Below are 14960 nucleotides of genomic sequence, written 5' to 3'. Positions count from 1 at the left end.
CCAGTGCATTCTGTCCTGGTTTTGTAAAGAAGTAGTTGCTGTGAAGAAAAGCAGCACCATCTGATGGTCAACAATAGAACTCTCTCCTCCAGGGGCATAGCCTGGATACGTTTGTTCATCCCGTTACGCTATTCATAATAGGCATTCCATGATGCCAAACACACAGGTTCAATAATAATGAGGTTACAACCTATTATCCTTCACAATCCCACTTTATTGCAAACAGGCTATCTCTGAATGAAAAAAGAATAAATGATAGTCAATTACACAGGAACGCTGATGTTAATATTCAGGGTTTTCCGCTACATTTTGTTCACAGAACATGAATCCTTGATGCTTTGCTAGCCAATCAATAAGATCAACAAGGCCACAGGTCAAACTTTTTACAGGTCTGATGGATAAGGCTATGCTGTTGATCTCTGTACACTGTTATGGCAGAAAACTGCCAAACATGCTGCCACTACATTAGAGTATGATTCTAGTGACCTGAATAATTATTGAACTCTGTAAATTCCCAGCTGAATTCTGCAATCAATTCCCAGCTAAAATCTGCAAATAAAAACAGAATGCTGCCATGTGCATTTAATCCCTATATTTCATTGAAAATAGTACAAAGACAACATATCAAATGTTGAAACTGAGCAATTTTATTGTTTTTGGAAAAATACATGCCCTTTTTTAATTTGATGCATGTTTACCACTGTGTTGCATCACCACTTCTTTTAACAATACTCTGTTAGTGTTTAGGAACTAAGGAGACCAATTGCTGTAGTTTTTAAATTGAAATGTATTTTCATTCTTGCTTTGTATAGCATTTCAGCTGCTCAACAATTCAGGGTCTCCTTTGTTGTATTTTGTTTCATAATGCACCAAATGGCTTCAATGGGTGACAGGTCTGGACTGCAGGCAGGCCAGTTTAGTACCTGGACTCTTTTCCTACAGAGACATGCTGTTGTAATATTGTACATGCAGAATGTGGTTTGACATCGTCTTGCTGAAATAAGCAAGGCCTTCCCTGAAAAAGACATTGTCTGGGTGACAGCTCCAAAACCTGCATAGATTGTTCAGCATTAATGCTGCCTTCACAGATGTGCAAGTCACCCATGCCATGTGCACTAATGCACTCCCAAAAAATCACGGATGTTGGCTTTGAACTGTGCACTGATAACAAGTCAGATGGTTCCTTTCCTTTTTAGCTCAGAGGGCGCTCTGTTGATTAGTCAGACTTGCAGAACCGTTTTCCACTTTGCCTCAGTCCATCTTAAATTAGCTGGGCCCCAGAGAACGCGGCAACGTTTCTTGATCTTGTTTATGTCTGGTTTCTTCTTTGCATTGTAAAGCTTTAACTTGCGTTTGTGGATGCAGCGACAAACTGTGTTCACAGACAACAGTTTTTGGAAGTGTTCCAGAGCCCATGCAACGATTTCCACTACAGAATCAGGGCCTGAATGTCACCGCCATCCAATATTGGTTTTCCTCCTTGTTTCTTGCATAGTGATTTCTCCGGATGCTTTGAATCTTTTAGTGATATTATGTAGGCCTACTGTTGATGATGAGATCCAGGCCCGGTGCCAGGACTAAGTGACTGAGGGGGCAGTTAAAAATAGAGAGGGGGACAATCTTTTTTTGCTATTTTTCTTTCGGGTATTTAACCCTTTGACGCATACGACCACACCAGTGTGATCAGGCTAGAGTGGTCCCTGAAGCGTACGATCACTGGTTAGACTGCGCTTATATTTATTCACATTTAGCTCAAACAGTCTTTATAACTTTATTTCCTCAGTGTAATTGTTTGAGGATCTACACTATGATATTAACAAGGTAGCAAGTGTTCAATTTGGGACAGGAAGTGTAACTTAGGTACCATCAGGTAGACCTAGCGGCAATATTTTCTAAAATAAATATAAAACGTCTGACACAAAAACGAATGCCATTAGTGACTAGAACATACAGAGGGGAGAACAAGTATTTGATACACTACCGATTTTGCAGGTATTCCTACTTACAAAGCATGCAGAAGTCTTATTTTCTATCATAGGTACACTTCAACAAAAATCCAGAAAATCACATTGTATGATTTTTTTATAATTAATTTGCATTTTATTGCCTGACATAAGTATTTGACCTGTACCTGTATTAACTGCACCTGTCCACACACTCAGTCAAACAGACTCCAACCTCTCCACAATGGCCAAGACCAGAGAGCTGTGTAAAGACATCAGGGATAAAATTGTAAACCTGCACAAGGCTGGGATGGGCTACAGGACAATAGGCAAGCAGCTTAGTGAGAAGGCAACAACTGTTGGCGCAATTATAAAAAAATGGAAGAGGTTCAAGATGACGGTCATTCTCCCTCGGTCTGGGGCTCCATGCAAGATCTCACCTCGTGGGGAATCAATGATCATGAGGAAGGTGAGGGATCAGCCCAGAACTACACGGCAGGACCTGGTCAATGACCTGAAGAGTGCTGGGACCAGTCTCAAAGAAAACCATTAGTAACACAATACGCCGTCATGGATTAAAATCCTGCAGCGTACGCAAGGTCCCCCTGCTCAAGCCAGCGCATGTCCAGGCCCATCTGAAGTTTCCCAATGACCATCTGGGATGATCCAGAGGAGGAATGGGAGAAGGTCATGTGGTCTGATGAGACAAAAATAGAGCTTTTTGGTCTCAACTCCACTCGCCGTGTTTGGAGGAAAAAGAAGGATGAGTACAACCCCAAGAACACCATCCGAACCGTGAAGCATGGAGGTGGAAACATCATTCTTTGGGGATGCTTTTCTGCAAAGGGGACAGGACGACTGCACCGTATTGAGGGGAGGATGTATGGGGACATGTATCGTGAGATCTTGGCCAACAACCTCCTTCCCTCAGTAAGAGCATTGAAGATGGGTCATGGCTGGGTCTTCCAGCATGACAACGACCCGAAACACACAGCCAGGGAAACTAAGGAGTGGAACATCTCAAGGTCCTGGAGTGGCCTGGCCAGTCTCCAGACCTGAACCCAATAGAAAATCTTTGGAGAGAGCTGAAAGTCTGTATTGCCCAGCGACAGCCCCGAAACCTGAAGGATCTGGAGAAGGTCTGTATGGAGGAGTGGGCCAAAATCCCTGTTGCAGTGTATGCAAAACTGGTCAAGAACTACAGGAAACGTATGATCTGTGTAATTGCAAACAAAGGTTTCTGTACCAAATATTAAGTTCTGCTTTTCTGATGTATCAAATACTTATGTCATGCAATAAAATGCAAATTAATTACTTAAAAATCATACAATGTGATTATCTGGATTATTTTTTTTGATTCCGTCACTCACAGTTGAAGACCTATGATAAAGATTACAGACTTCTACATGCTTTGTAAGTGGGAAAACCTGCAAAATCGGCAGTGTATTAAATATTTGTTCTCCTCACTGTATTACCATATCCTGGGAGAGCTGACAACCGGTCAAAATAATTGTGTAAACATTTTCTAGAAGTTACTTTGCCCGTTTGTAGGTGCTGCTATGTTTGTTTTTCAACCAAAGATAAAGAAATGTAATACGATGAGTAACTCAGAGACCAGATGATGATTTACATTTGCTCATCTTCGGACAGATTTTCCATCTTGGGAAAACTTTGATTTGTCCTTCCCCAATATATCATTGTAAACTATAACTATGTAATTTCAATAATATTTATAACAGGCACTGATTATAAAAGCACTTGATTATAGACACTTAATTGCGCGATTTTAAGTTCCAAAAGATAGCGACCTCCCCGCCCATTACCTCACGATGGTCCAGTCCTCAGCAGTGGCACATCATCAGGTGGTACATAACTACAGTGCGTATGTGGGAATCTGAGGGAGATTCTGGTTGGTGGCTGACTTTAAGTAACTTTTTCAAACAAAGGATATGTTAGACGTTTCTTTACTTACACCGCTCATTACAATATGACACATTTATTACCGTCACCAATCTTAATTTTCGCTGCATTGAATTACAGGTCACACTTTGTTAGCTCTCGGTTAGCTGACGTTTGCTAACTACAGTAACAACAGCAAGTGTTATCAGCTGATTTAATTAAAATCAATGAGAAGCTTGCAGTGCAGTATATGTAGTGTTCCTTAGCTGGCAAAGTGACTGTGTTTGTGGCAACCATCTCAAAGGCACTCAATGCACGTAGCTAACGTGGGGTTAATCCAGTAAGTGTGTTTTACGTTGGTTCTCACACACAATAGCTAAATTTGTAGAAATACTGTAGGGAGCAAACCGATGGCGCAAACAAAAACAGTATTACAGCGTTATTGTTGGTGTATCCCCCAGGAATTGCTCTTGAGAAAATAGCTCAACGTAATCTTAAAAAATCTATAATTTCACGGATCGTATTTGTCCATTACTAAATATGCAAGAATCGGAATTCATAATTTGTCATAAACTTTTGAGAGATTCTAAATAATTACACAACACCTATTGCCTGATAGTTAGCATATGTTTTATTTATACAACAAGTGACGCGGGTCAGTATCTTTTGGTGATCTTTAGGAAAAGGACAGCATTTTTTACGGTTGGTCAATTCAATATACCTTTTTTACAGTGGCCTATTAATACCGGGAGTAGATTGCTAATATAATTGAAATTAAAAAAAATGATGCATAACCATAAGCAGTATGGTGTTTTTTCGGGAAACGTGGATGAAACGTATCGTGACATAATAAGCACATTCTGACACTGAAAACACCCGCAAAAAACTCACGCTGGGGGGCCATTAAGTGACAATTGAAACTAGTGTGAAAAGGTTAAAACCTAAAATCGGGGGGGGGGGGGGGGGGGGCATAAAATACACCTGAGGGGGCTAAGCCCCCCATTGCCCCCTCATGGTGCCAGGCCTTATGAGATCCCCAAACTCTTTGCAATTTTACGTTGAGAAACGTTATTCAGTTAATAGTGATGGGTGCTGGCGAAACAGGTATCGAAACCTTTGCGACACAACCGTGCCGTGTTTCAAAGTGGACAAGTCACGCGATCTAAGCAAATGTGTCGTTACGTCATACTGTTTCGATCACGTCATACTGTTTCGATCACGTATGCCAGTGCCTGAAATAAAAGCCAATGAAAATGGCCAGATTTCGAGTCTTGTTTGATGTAAAACAGATTTTTATTATCATGGGCAGCGGGCTCTCAAGAGTTCAACAAATTTCAACTTTGGGCAACTCGACAGCGAGCAAGTGTACACAGAAAACGGCAACGCCCACGGGATCGAGCACCACATCCCTTGCAAAAATGCTTGAGTTTTGCCGCCCATCGTCGTACTCCAACTGAAAGTCTGAGGCCTTCATCGCCACCGCGGCCCATGTGCAGGTGCCTTTAGGAATTGTCGCGCCATTCTCCCACCGCGCACGGCTGCGCTTAAGATGTTACTGCCCCTTTATTAACATTGTAAACTAAACATTCATGATATGTTCCATGATTAGATAGCCAGCTCCATTTAACTGTGGACTTGTCAATTTGCTATTCAGTGCTTAGGCCTATACGCTATTCCAGCCACACAACACTGAGGTCAGTTTTTTTCTGGGAGTCTTCCAGCTGCATTACACGTATTTGACCAGCAGATGTCGCCAGTGTGCGGTGTTCCGAAACAATCCCGTTTCGATGGAATTGTTTCAATTGGCTCAAAGTTTCGGAGAAATGTATTTCTCTCATCACTATTCTTAAATTGTTGTACTATTTGCCCATGAAGTCTTTCGCAGAGTGGAGAACCCCTCCTCCTCTTTACTTCTGAAAAAAATCATCCTCTCTGGAATGCTCTTTTTATACCCAATCATGTTACTGACCTGTTACCAATTAACCTAATTAGTTGTGACCCGTTCATTTTTGTATTATACGACTTTTCCAGTCCTTTGTTGCCCTATCATGGCACCAGTCAGTGGGTGGCATATATTAGGCAGCAAGTGAACATTCTCTTCTCAAAGTTGATGTGTTAGAAGCAGGAAAAAAGGCAAGTGTAAGCATCTGAGCTACTTTGAAAAGGGCCAAATTGTGATGGCTAGACTGGGTCAGAGCGTCTCCAAAACTCCAGCCCTTGTGGGGTGTTCCCGGTCTGCAGTGGTCACTACCTATCAAAAGTGGTCACTGATGCACGTGGGGAACGAAGGCTGGCCTGTGTGATCTGATCTAACAGATGAGCTACTGTAGCTCAAATTACTGAAAAAGTGAATGTTTGTACTGATAGAAATGTGTCAGAACACAGTGCATTGCAGTTTGTTGCGTAGCCAAAGACCAGTCAGTGTGTCCATACTGACCCGTCCACTACAGAAAGCACCTACACTGGGCACATCAGAACTGGACCGCGGAGAAATGGAAAGTGGTGGACTGATCTGATGAATCACATTTCCTTTTACATCCCGTGGAAGGCCGGGTGCGTCGCTTACCTGGAGAACACATGGCACCAGGATGCACTATGGAAAGACGGCAAGCCGGCGGAGGCAGTGTGATGCTTTGGGCAATGTTCTGCTGGGAATCCTAAGGTCCTGCCTATCCTGTGGATGTTACTTTGACACGTACCATTGTTAGAGACGATGTGCCACTTTCATAGCACCGGTATTCCCTGACTGCATTGACCTCTTTCAGCAGGATAATGTGCCCTGCCACTAAGCAAAAATGGTTCAGGAATGGTTTGAGGAACACACCGAGTTCAAGGTGTTGACTTGGCCTCAATCCAATCTAGCATCTGTGGGATGTGCTGGACAAACAGGTCCAATCCATGGAGGCCCCACCTCACAACTTACAGAATCTGCTGATAATGTCTTAGTGCCAGATACCACAGCACACATTCAAAGGTCTAATGGAGTCCATGCCTCAATGGGTCAGGGCTGTTTTGGTGGCAAAATGGGGACCTACAGAATTATAACGTTATGGCTGATCGGTGTATATAACACTTTAACAACCATCTAAGGACTAACTAGTTCATACAAAGCAGCACTAAACACAGCAATAAAAATGTAAGCTGATGAAGCACTTTCCTTATATTTCTTTAAGGCTGACGGAGGTTAGTTTGTTACAAGAGTTCCAAAAACAAACAAGACAGTTGGAAAAAAGACATCAGTCTGCAAAATAACAGTTTTATTGCAATACACAGGTTTCCTTTTTGCTTTTGCCGGTCAGGCACACTCAGGAGGAGTAAGGCTGGCATTAGGAGACTATGAACAGGGGGGTACGTTCAAGACTGCGTGTAAAGCGCTACACAAATCAAGAAATGGTTAAATGCAGGACACAGATGGAAAGATGTGCAATCTGTTTCTGTGCAGTTATGGCATTTCCAGCACAGGCTGCACCATTATCTCCATGCTGTTTATTTCCACTAAATTTGTTGTGGGAGTTTGAACTTTATTGGCTGATCCATTCTGACGACACGGTTGGAGTAATGATCATATGACAAACCAGTTCTCCAGGAGGGGTCAGACAAAAAAGTTGCAACTCCCATCTAATTGACTTTTAAATTGGCAGATGCAATTATTGGCAATGTCTATTCTTGATCACGTTCTCCTAGTCAAGTTCTCTAACCATTTCTATGATATCAAGTCATCCCAAATTGAAAGCAGTGTTTTACTGGTTACTGATATGACAAAACCACTTCCAGGTGTTGGGAAATCTGGGGAGTGACTGCTTTGTAGGAGACCTGGAACCTGTGTTCAGAAAGGGACTTCTGTATGGGTAGGTCCCCAAGTCGCCACCTGTATTTCGGCCGGTCATGTACTATTCCCGAGTTCACTTGTGTACAGCAGCCGTTTTAATTTAAAACATAAAGAGGCCTCCCCCGAGTGGATACCATTCTCTGATAACAGCAAGCAATGGTCACAAAGCAGAGACCAACCACAACATAAAATACATTCGGCCATTTGCGATGCATGAAACCATAATGGAATTTCTTCCCAAGAAATTTTGCAATGCATCTTGGATAAGGCCTGTAGCTCATTCGTTAGTCCATTTTTGGCAATTTTGTCCCTGAACAGGAGTTTCTGGCTGAAGCCAGATACTTAAGACAGGTTTAAATGTTTGTGGAAAAAGAGGGGGGAAAGCTTGGGATGAAATGAAGGACAGAATGAGCAATATATAGAAACAGGGGTTATTGTCAACCAATGTACAATAGTAAAAACTGATTGTGATCATTTTAGTGGTTACTCCGACAAAACAGGCAGGATGCATGGGCAGCAGAGCCTATGATTGAAATGTGAACATTGAGTGGTCTCGATGCTGACAGAACCACCATCTGGACCCTCGGAACTGGCAAAATTACCTCAGAATGGACAAAATGAACAAGATGATGTAATAAAGGGGAACATTTACAGCAAGAAATGACACCGTTTCAATGACAAGTATTTAACCATTATTAATGATTAGACAGACATTTTTGCCTGTAAAAATGATTGTTGAGACGTTTTTCCAGCTTAGTTTCAAAGCAATAGAATCGAACTAAATCAACGGGGGGGGGGGGGGGGGGGGGGGGGGGTTCAGGAATGCCGGGTTAAATCAGAAAGTGCAAGATGGGAAAGAACTAAGAGTGAAAAGGGTGGGTGGGGGGAATAAAAAAAAAAACAGAACAAAGAGAAATGGGGGACGTTTCCCAAATGGCATCCGATTTCCTATATAGTGTGCTACTTTTGACCAGGGCCCATGATCTAGCATCCATTCCTGGAAGAGTACGTCAAAACAGGCTCCTGCCCTATGGACAGTTCTAGATCAGACATGGCTTATTTATATACAGAAAAGGCTGCCATTTGGGACGTAAACATTTCTAGAGATAAGGGTTTACAGGGGCTGAATCAGTAGAAGACCACGCTGGACTTTCCTCCTGGGGGGTTAAGGACCTTGTTGTGGGAGCGGGGGCGGGGCCCAAGGTGGGGCTCGTGGTCCTTCAGCGAAAGCTCACTGAGGGAAGCCTCTGGCTTCTGGGCCAGGGGAGCAGGAGCAGGCAAAGGCTCTGGCATTGCTTTGGTGGGTGTGGGGGGAGGGGAGGGAAGTTTCTCCTCCTTCACCTCCTCGGACGGACTCTCCTTCGGCTGAGGAGCTGAGATCGAGGCAGCAAAAGTGACAGGAGGCATGGGGTTACAGAAGAGAAATCATGTTACAAAACTTGACACAATGCCTTGGAAAGGGCAGCTGAACTTCCTGATTTGCACATATTAAATTAGTTTAATTAAGAAGTCCTAGAGATTCAGCGGCACTTTCAAGGAACTGATGTGTAAATATCAACTACACAAACAAGTTATTTGTAAGACCGTAAACAACTAGCCATGGCCAATTAGTGTAAACACTCACCTGGCGGTTCGGGTACAGGAGTGGCACTTTCACCAACAGCAATGTTGTCCTGGGAAGAAGAGGAATTATTACAGCCTAGTAATAATGCAAATAGGGCTCTCACTTTTACTGCTCTTTCTAAGATTCTGGTTAGAGGAGTAAAGGTCACTTATTTGACAATATAATTTGGTTGGTTGGCATAACAGGGGTTTTCCCAGTTGTGTTTGGCACCCATTACAATACCATGAAAGAGGAAATGGGGGACCAGGATTGTTCAACTACCTTCGGCTTGTTCGAATGGGCTTTGACAGAGGGAGGAGTGCTCTCAGGCTCCCCGAAGATGTTGCTACTGTTTCCGCCTGGAGGTACGGGTCTCCGTTGCTGGGGTGCGGCCTCCGGAGAATCAAATATCCCACTGCTCTTACCCCCTGCAAGGTGGTCAAATACACTAAGAGTCAGAAGAACCGTTGCTATTTAGGTTTCAAGCCTTTGACGTGGAAAAATATACAATACATAAGCAGAATATACACTAAATTATTTACACTTCTTGAATTAAAAGAAAACATTTGTTACAGGCATTAAACACTGTTACATCCAGTTATGAAAGTAATGTGGTATTTGGGGTGGGATGGTGAGAATTTCATGCCATGATTATCCAGGCCAAAATTTGCCCGATTTACAATTTTATCCCGATTAATAACAATTAACAACAATCCCAATAGAATCAAAGAAGGCTTTTATTGCATTAATACTAGAACATGTAAATCTCTAAATGTATACCAGCTTCATTGACAATACATTGCAGGGGATGTTTAGTGGCATTTAGTGAGATATGCGCTCCACTGCTTAAATAAAACATGTAGACAGGAACACTTCATCAGCAAGAGCTTTTTCAAATCAGTCATCTGAGGATCAGGGGTGAAAGTAGATTTAATTTCTTACCGGAACTGACCTGTGGGTGCAAGCACTTGCGTGTGCATTTTATGTGCCTTATTAGCTAACGATAGGCCTATGTGATGAGCTGATTATCCACAAAAACTTCAAAATTCATTACAACAGCTCCCCGTTATGTTGTGATCATCATGCATTGTGCACATCAGGCAGATAGACAATGTAATTTTGGCCTGCGCAAATTATATTCTATTCGTCTTCTCGCCACTTTCAGTAGGAAAGCGTTAACCATAGAGTGAACAAAGTTATATGAAGAATATCGAAGGAGATATGTATAATAATTTATATCCTATTATTCATATCTTCTCAAATCTGCAGTTTGTTAACAGGTAGTTTCTGCATGCATTTCTCATAGCTGCATGTCTTCAACATTGTTTCAACTGGGTATTTCACACAGTAATGGAATGGACAGGCATTTGCACATGGTGGAAGTGGAGACGTGTTCAGAAGCTTCTTGGCAGGCTACAGTGTAGTGGTTAGACTAGTACTGTTGTGAAGGAATTGGAAAACTAGTTTATTCATTACATCATTCTCCATCGTAATGCATAGCCAAAAACACTGTTTTTGTGTGTGCGCGGCAGTGATAAAATAGTAGCACTGTAACTCTTGAAGGATGTTCCTTTTACTGACAAGCCTACTATCAGACAGCCCACATACCAATGTTTTAGCCCTACACTTGTATTGTACACAGACCAGGTAGGCCTAATTCGTGCCCAAGCAATATCCTATTCAACAAATAAATGAAAGCACACAAATTAGCGTGCGGGTAAGAGAGATGCCTTTATAATACACTCTTCTTGGCTCCACATTTTAAAATAGGGATGTCTTCATGAAAATACTGTAGATCGTGAGAAATCTGAGACTGGCCAAAGTATAACGCATGTGCGACATTAATGGCCACAGCCAGACAGGTTTAAACAATATAGTGGAGTTAATGCAGCCTTTTGTCTTTCAGACACATTTCTATCTGATATGCTAATCTAATTATCCAACAAAATTAAGATCTGCTTATCCCTCATCTCTGGCATATTTCGGACCGAATATGGCTGACTTGGGATGCCATTTGGATTGGGTATTCATTTTAGGACAAAGCTGACATATTTTGGTTGTCAGATAAAAATGTCACAAATACAGTTCGGCTGGGATTTACAATTCATGATCCAATGAATACCTCGACCATGAGGACACTTTCTTGGCAGACAGTAAAGCACACTCAAGTTGTTCTTCGTAATTTATTCTTGCGCTTCCTCCGAGGAGACCAATAATAGGCTGATGGAAATAATGGGCCTTTTCATAATTAAAGATTGCATTCTTTCAATGGAAAGTTTGGGAAAAGTTTAAGTAAAGTCAACACAGGACAAATCCAACTCTTGACGACATTAAAAAATATAAATATATATTGTAATTGACAATATTCTCTTACCCAGCTTACATGAATCTCTGCTCATATTCTTCCATTAAATAAATCTTGTTCTTGTGCATTTAAAAACCCATTACAAAATAATCAATCGCATTAATACATGAACAAGTAAATCTCTCCATTTATATATGTTTGCCTGCTAGCACAGCCATTCAGCTTCATTGACAATACATTGCAGACGATGTTTAGTGGTGAAGTACAACACTAGATGAGATGTGCATTCCACTTGTTAAATAGAACCAGCAGTCAGGGTAACTTTAACAACTGGCAGACCTTTTTCAAGTCACTCATGTAACGAACTAAATGGAATCCTGCCACAAACTTGATGTCGCCCAACCATTTTAACATTTTGTCAGTCCAAAACATTTTACTTTTTGTGTAATAAGCTACGGCTTCCTTGCACAGCCTATACTGACATCATGAGGCAATACATTTCACACCCGAAGTACATTTGAATATCTGTGAATGGCCAGTTGTTATTATTTTCTACAACATTCTACCACACAAGCAGATGGGGAACTACCTCAATGTGCTGAGAGAGACAATTGAAACTCATGACTAGAAATTGACCATGTGACCCTTGGTCTAAATATGGGCACATTGGCACAACCTGACTGTGCTGTTGCTTCTCAGTAAGTCTGTTAGTTCCCTCATTCTAATGACAATAGCCAACTTATTATTGTAGAAGCTTAGCTTGATGAGTCTGAACACTAAAGGGGGCAAATAAAGACAACGTGTAGGTGTTTTTCAGGTGTGTGTGTTGCACATAACTTACTAGCTCCTGTTCTTTAGTAAGCCTTTAAATGGAACACATTCAACATTGTGTGCTGCACTGGTTAGCAGTCCCTAACTATTCTCTGCCATTTAATATGAATTTTTTATGTTGGGAATCGCTACATTATTAGTGAGGTCGCTAACGTTCGTGACTATTAAATTAAAAGATGCCTTCTGGGACTTTTGTGACACCCAAAATAAATTGTTTGAAATTCCAATTTTGGGCTGGATGTGTAATAAGTGCATAATGTACTGTACATAAAAATAGAATAACCTATATATAACAATAATTATAGAATAATTATAGAATATTTGGTCCTATACGTTTTGGATAGCTCAAGTTAGCTTTGACCGGGAATCTAGGAAAAGTTCGTAATTTGAAAAATTCATGGGAATGATATAGTAATCTACCTGATTACTCACTACTTTTGAACAAAATCTTCAGGTCATGAAAACAGCCAGATAAGTACATAAGCTAACCAACTAACCATCCCTGAAATTCAACACTACTGTTGTTTGCTCCTTGGGGTTTAAGGCCGGTGTCTCTGTAAAGCACTTTGTGACAACTGCTGTTGTAAAAAGGGCTTTATAAATACATTTGATTGATTGTTGCCAGCAACAGGCATGCTGATAAGATAAGGTGCTTGTGCACACGTTTTCAGCCTGTCGCAGAGTTTTGTCGGCACAATACGTTCCTAGTGAATCTTCATATTATTTAAATGACAATGTTGTCTCAATAACAGTTGTTTTTGTAATAGATCCTTCGTTGCATTATTTTTTATTTATACAAAAGCAGCATTACAAAATAATGACATGCCTGATATCAATGTGAAAACATTGAAAAGTAATGTGCTGAATTATCAATAGTCCCTGTCATAGTTTAGCCCGGTAGTGTGAAAGGGATCTTTGCTTATTTGTAAGCTTCTGTATAACAGAATATTGCCAATTGTATGTGAACCTAGAAATTGTGGAAAAGACAGACAGGGATCGCTATGCTCAAAAACCTAATTCTAGGCACCCATGTGTGCATCCTCCACTGTCTGACCACACAGGGTGTGAACCAGCAGCCATATCAACCAAGATGTTTTTACCATGCCCCCACAAATCCAAGCAGCCTGTGAATCCAAGGAAAACTACCTCAAGTTCCCTGAGGTAGTGACGCTACCCAATGGAATGCTTACTAGTGTGAACTGCTAACTGGCTGTCTACTTCACTATGGTTACACCTAATCAAGAACCTTTGTCTCACCTGGGGGGTTAGTCCGCTTGGTGACTCCCTGAGGCTCCTGGGGCTCTGGTGGGGCAAAGAGATTGGAGGCCATCTTGTGGGGCCGCCTTGACGCAGTAGAATCTTCCTCGTATCCACCAAACAGGTTGCTGGAGCCACCCCCAGGAGGACGCAGGACTCTGTGGATAAAAAACACCATGATCATGATGGCTCAGAGTTGCATTATAGCTTGTAGGCCAAACTCTACAGTCAACATTTAAAAACAACAGTAAGCTAGATAACATGATGAAATGTATTAATAAAACGTGCCTAACAATATCGTGCTGTACTGCTTCTTGATGCCATGACAAAAAGTAAATGGAGGCCACGTTTCCTGTGGCTAAAGCCTAAACGAATATTTTAACCTGGTAATTGTGCAGCTTTTTATCTGTATACCACAATAAGAAAGCAGCCCAAACAGGCACGCTAACAGAAGTAAGCGGTTTAAATTCTGATTTAGCTGATTCCACAAGTCAACAGAGAACCTTATTTGTATGTATCAAGGTAAGCTGTTTTAATGTTACGAAGGCTAAGACAACCATGGTTGACCGTGCAAGGACACGTGCCTTTTATATGGCTTTCATACACAATATATTTTATATGGTGTCTGGGTATCAGTTATGAAAGGTAAGCAACCCCAGAACAATGACTCTCAGCTCGTTGGCTAGATTCGAACAATTCCACGAGTTTCCATTTCCGCAGCGCAAAACACCGCCCTGATGATGCGTCGGGCAAGCAGCCCACGTAAGCTTGCTAACTGTGTTAGCGAGCGAAGTTTCCTTATAAACACATAGAAATACGACATCGTTCACTTTTGCGTGTTTAAACACTGGATATAGTAACAAAGAGATGAGGTAACTCACTGTACTGTACATGTTGCCCTATGTAGTATTAGTGTCAGCTGAGAGATAGCTAACTATTAGCTACATTGATTACGGGCTCGCGGCCAAGTAACATACGGTAGCTCAAGAACAAAGCTACGGTAGATAGTTACTTCTTGTGTTGTGCCTGTTATAAATATATACATGGATGTAATTTTGTGTTACCTTGAACTTGGCTTTGCGCCATTATCGAGTCCTGAAAACATGTTCGTCGAAGTCATTTTTCTTGTTTGTCTTCGTGAGTGTGGTTGATATCTGTTACCGTCGAAGCTAGCTAGCTAGCTCTCAAATTTTTAAAAGTTTTTGTTGGTTGCGTGCTGCCTTTCCGAAACCTGATGAAGAACCCGCCCACCGAATGAGCTAGAGAAGTGGGGTGCCTCAATGGTCAAAAGCG

General features: G+C 41.6%; 1 protein-coding gene across 1 annotated transcript; it reads right to left on the bottom strand.

Annotated features, from left to right (window-relative positions):
* Positions 1-8476: 8476 nt before the first annotated feature.
* jpt2 (Jupiter microtubule associated homolog 2) lies at positions 8477-14933 on the bottom strand. The gene is made up of 5 exons (XM_010873933.5): positions 14732-14933; positions 13668-13825; positions 9557-9702; positions 9296-9344; positions 8477-9044 (listed from the first exon to the last, which is right to left on the bottom strand). The coding sequence occupies exons 1-5, from the start codon at positions 14785-14787 to the stop codon at positions 8800-8802; spliced, it is 654 nt and encodes a 217-aa protein (XP_010872235.1). The 5' UTR covers positions 14788-14933; the 3' UTR covers positions 8477-8799.
* Positions 14934-14960: the final 27 nt, after the last annotated feature.

Source organism: Esox lucius, chromosome 11 (assembly GCF_011004845.1).
Source record: "Esox lucius isolate fEsoLuc1 chromosome 11, fEsoLuc1.pri, whole genome shotgun sequence".
NCBI classification, from domain to species: Eukaryota; Metazoa; Chordata; class Actinopteri; order Esociformes; family Esocidae; genus Esox; species Esox lucius.
Note: the sequence above shows the minus strand (reverse complement) of the source record. Positions and strands in the feature narration are given on the sequence as shown.

Excerpts from the sequence above, each read along its gene's own strand:
- jpt2 (XM_010873933.5), bottom strand. The coding sequence starts at position 14,787 with ATGACTTCGACGAACATGTTTTCAGGACTCGATAATGGCGCAAAGCCA. Across the intron at positions 13,826-14,731 it reads GGCGCAAAGCCAAGTTCAAG|AGTCCTGCGTCCTCCTGGGG; the intron begins GTAACACAAAAT and ends TTTTATCCACAG. Across the intron at positions 9,703-13,667 it reads CAAGCGGACTAACCCCCCAG|GGGGTAAGAGCAGTGGGATA; the intron begins GTGAGACAAAGG and ends ACCACCTTGCAG.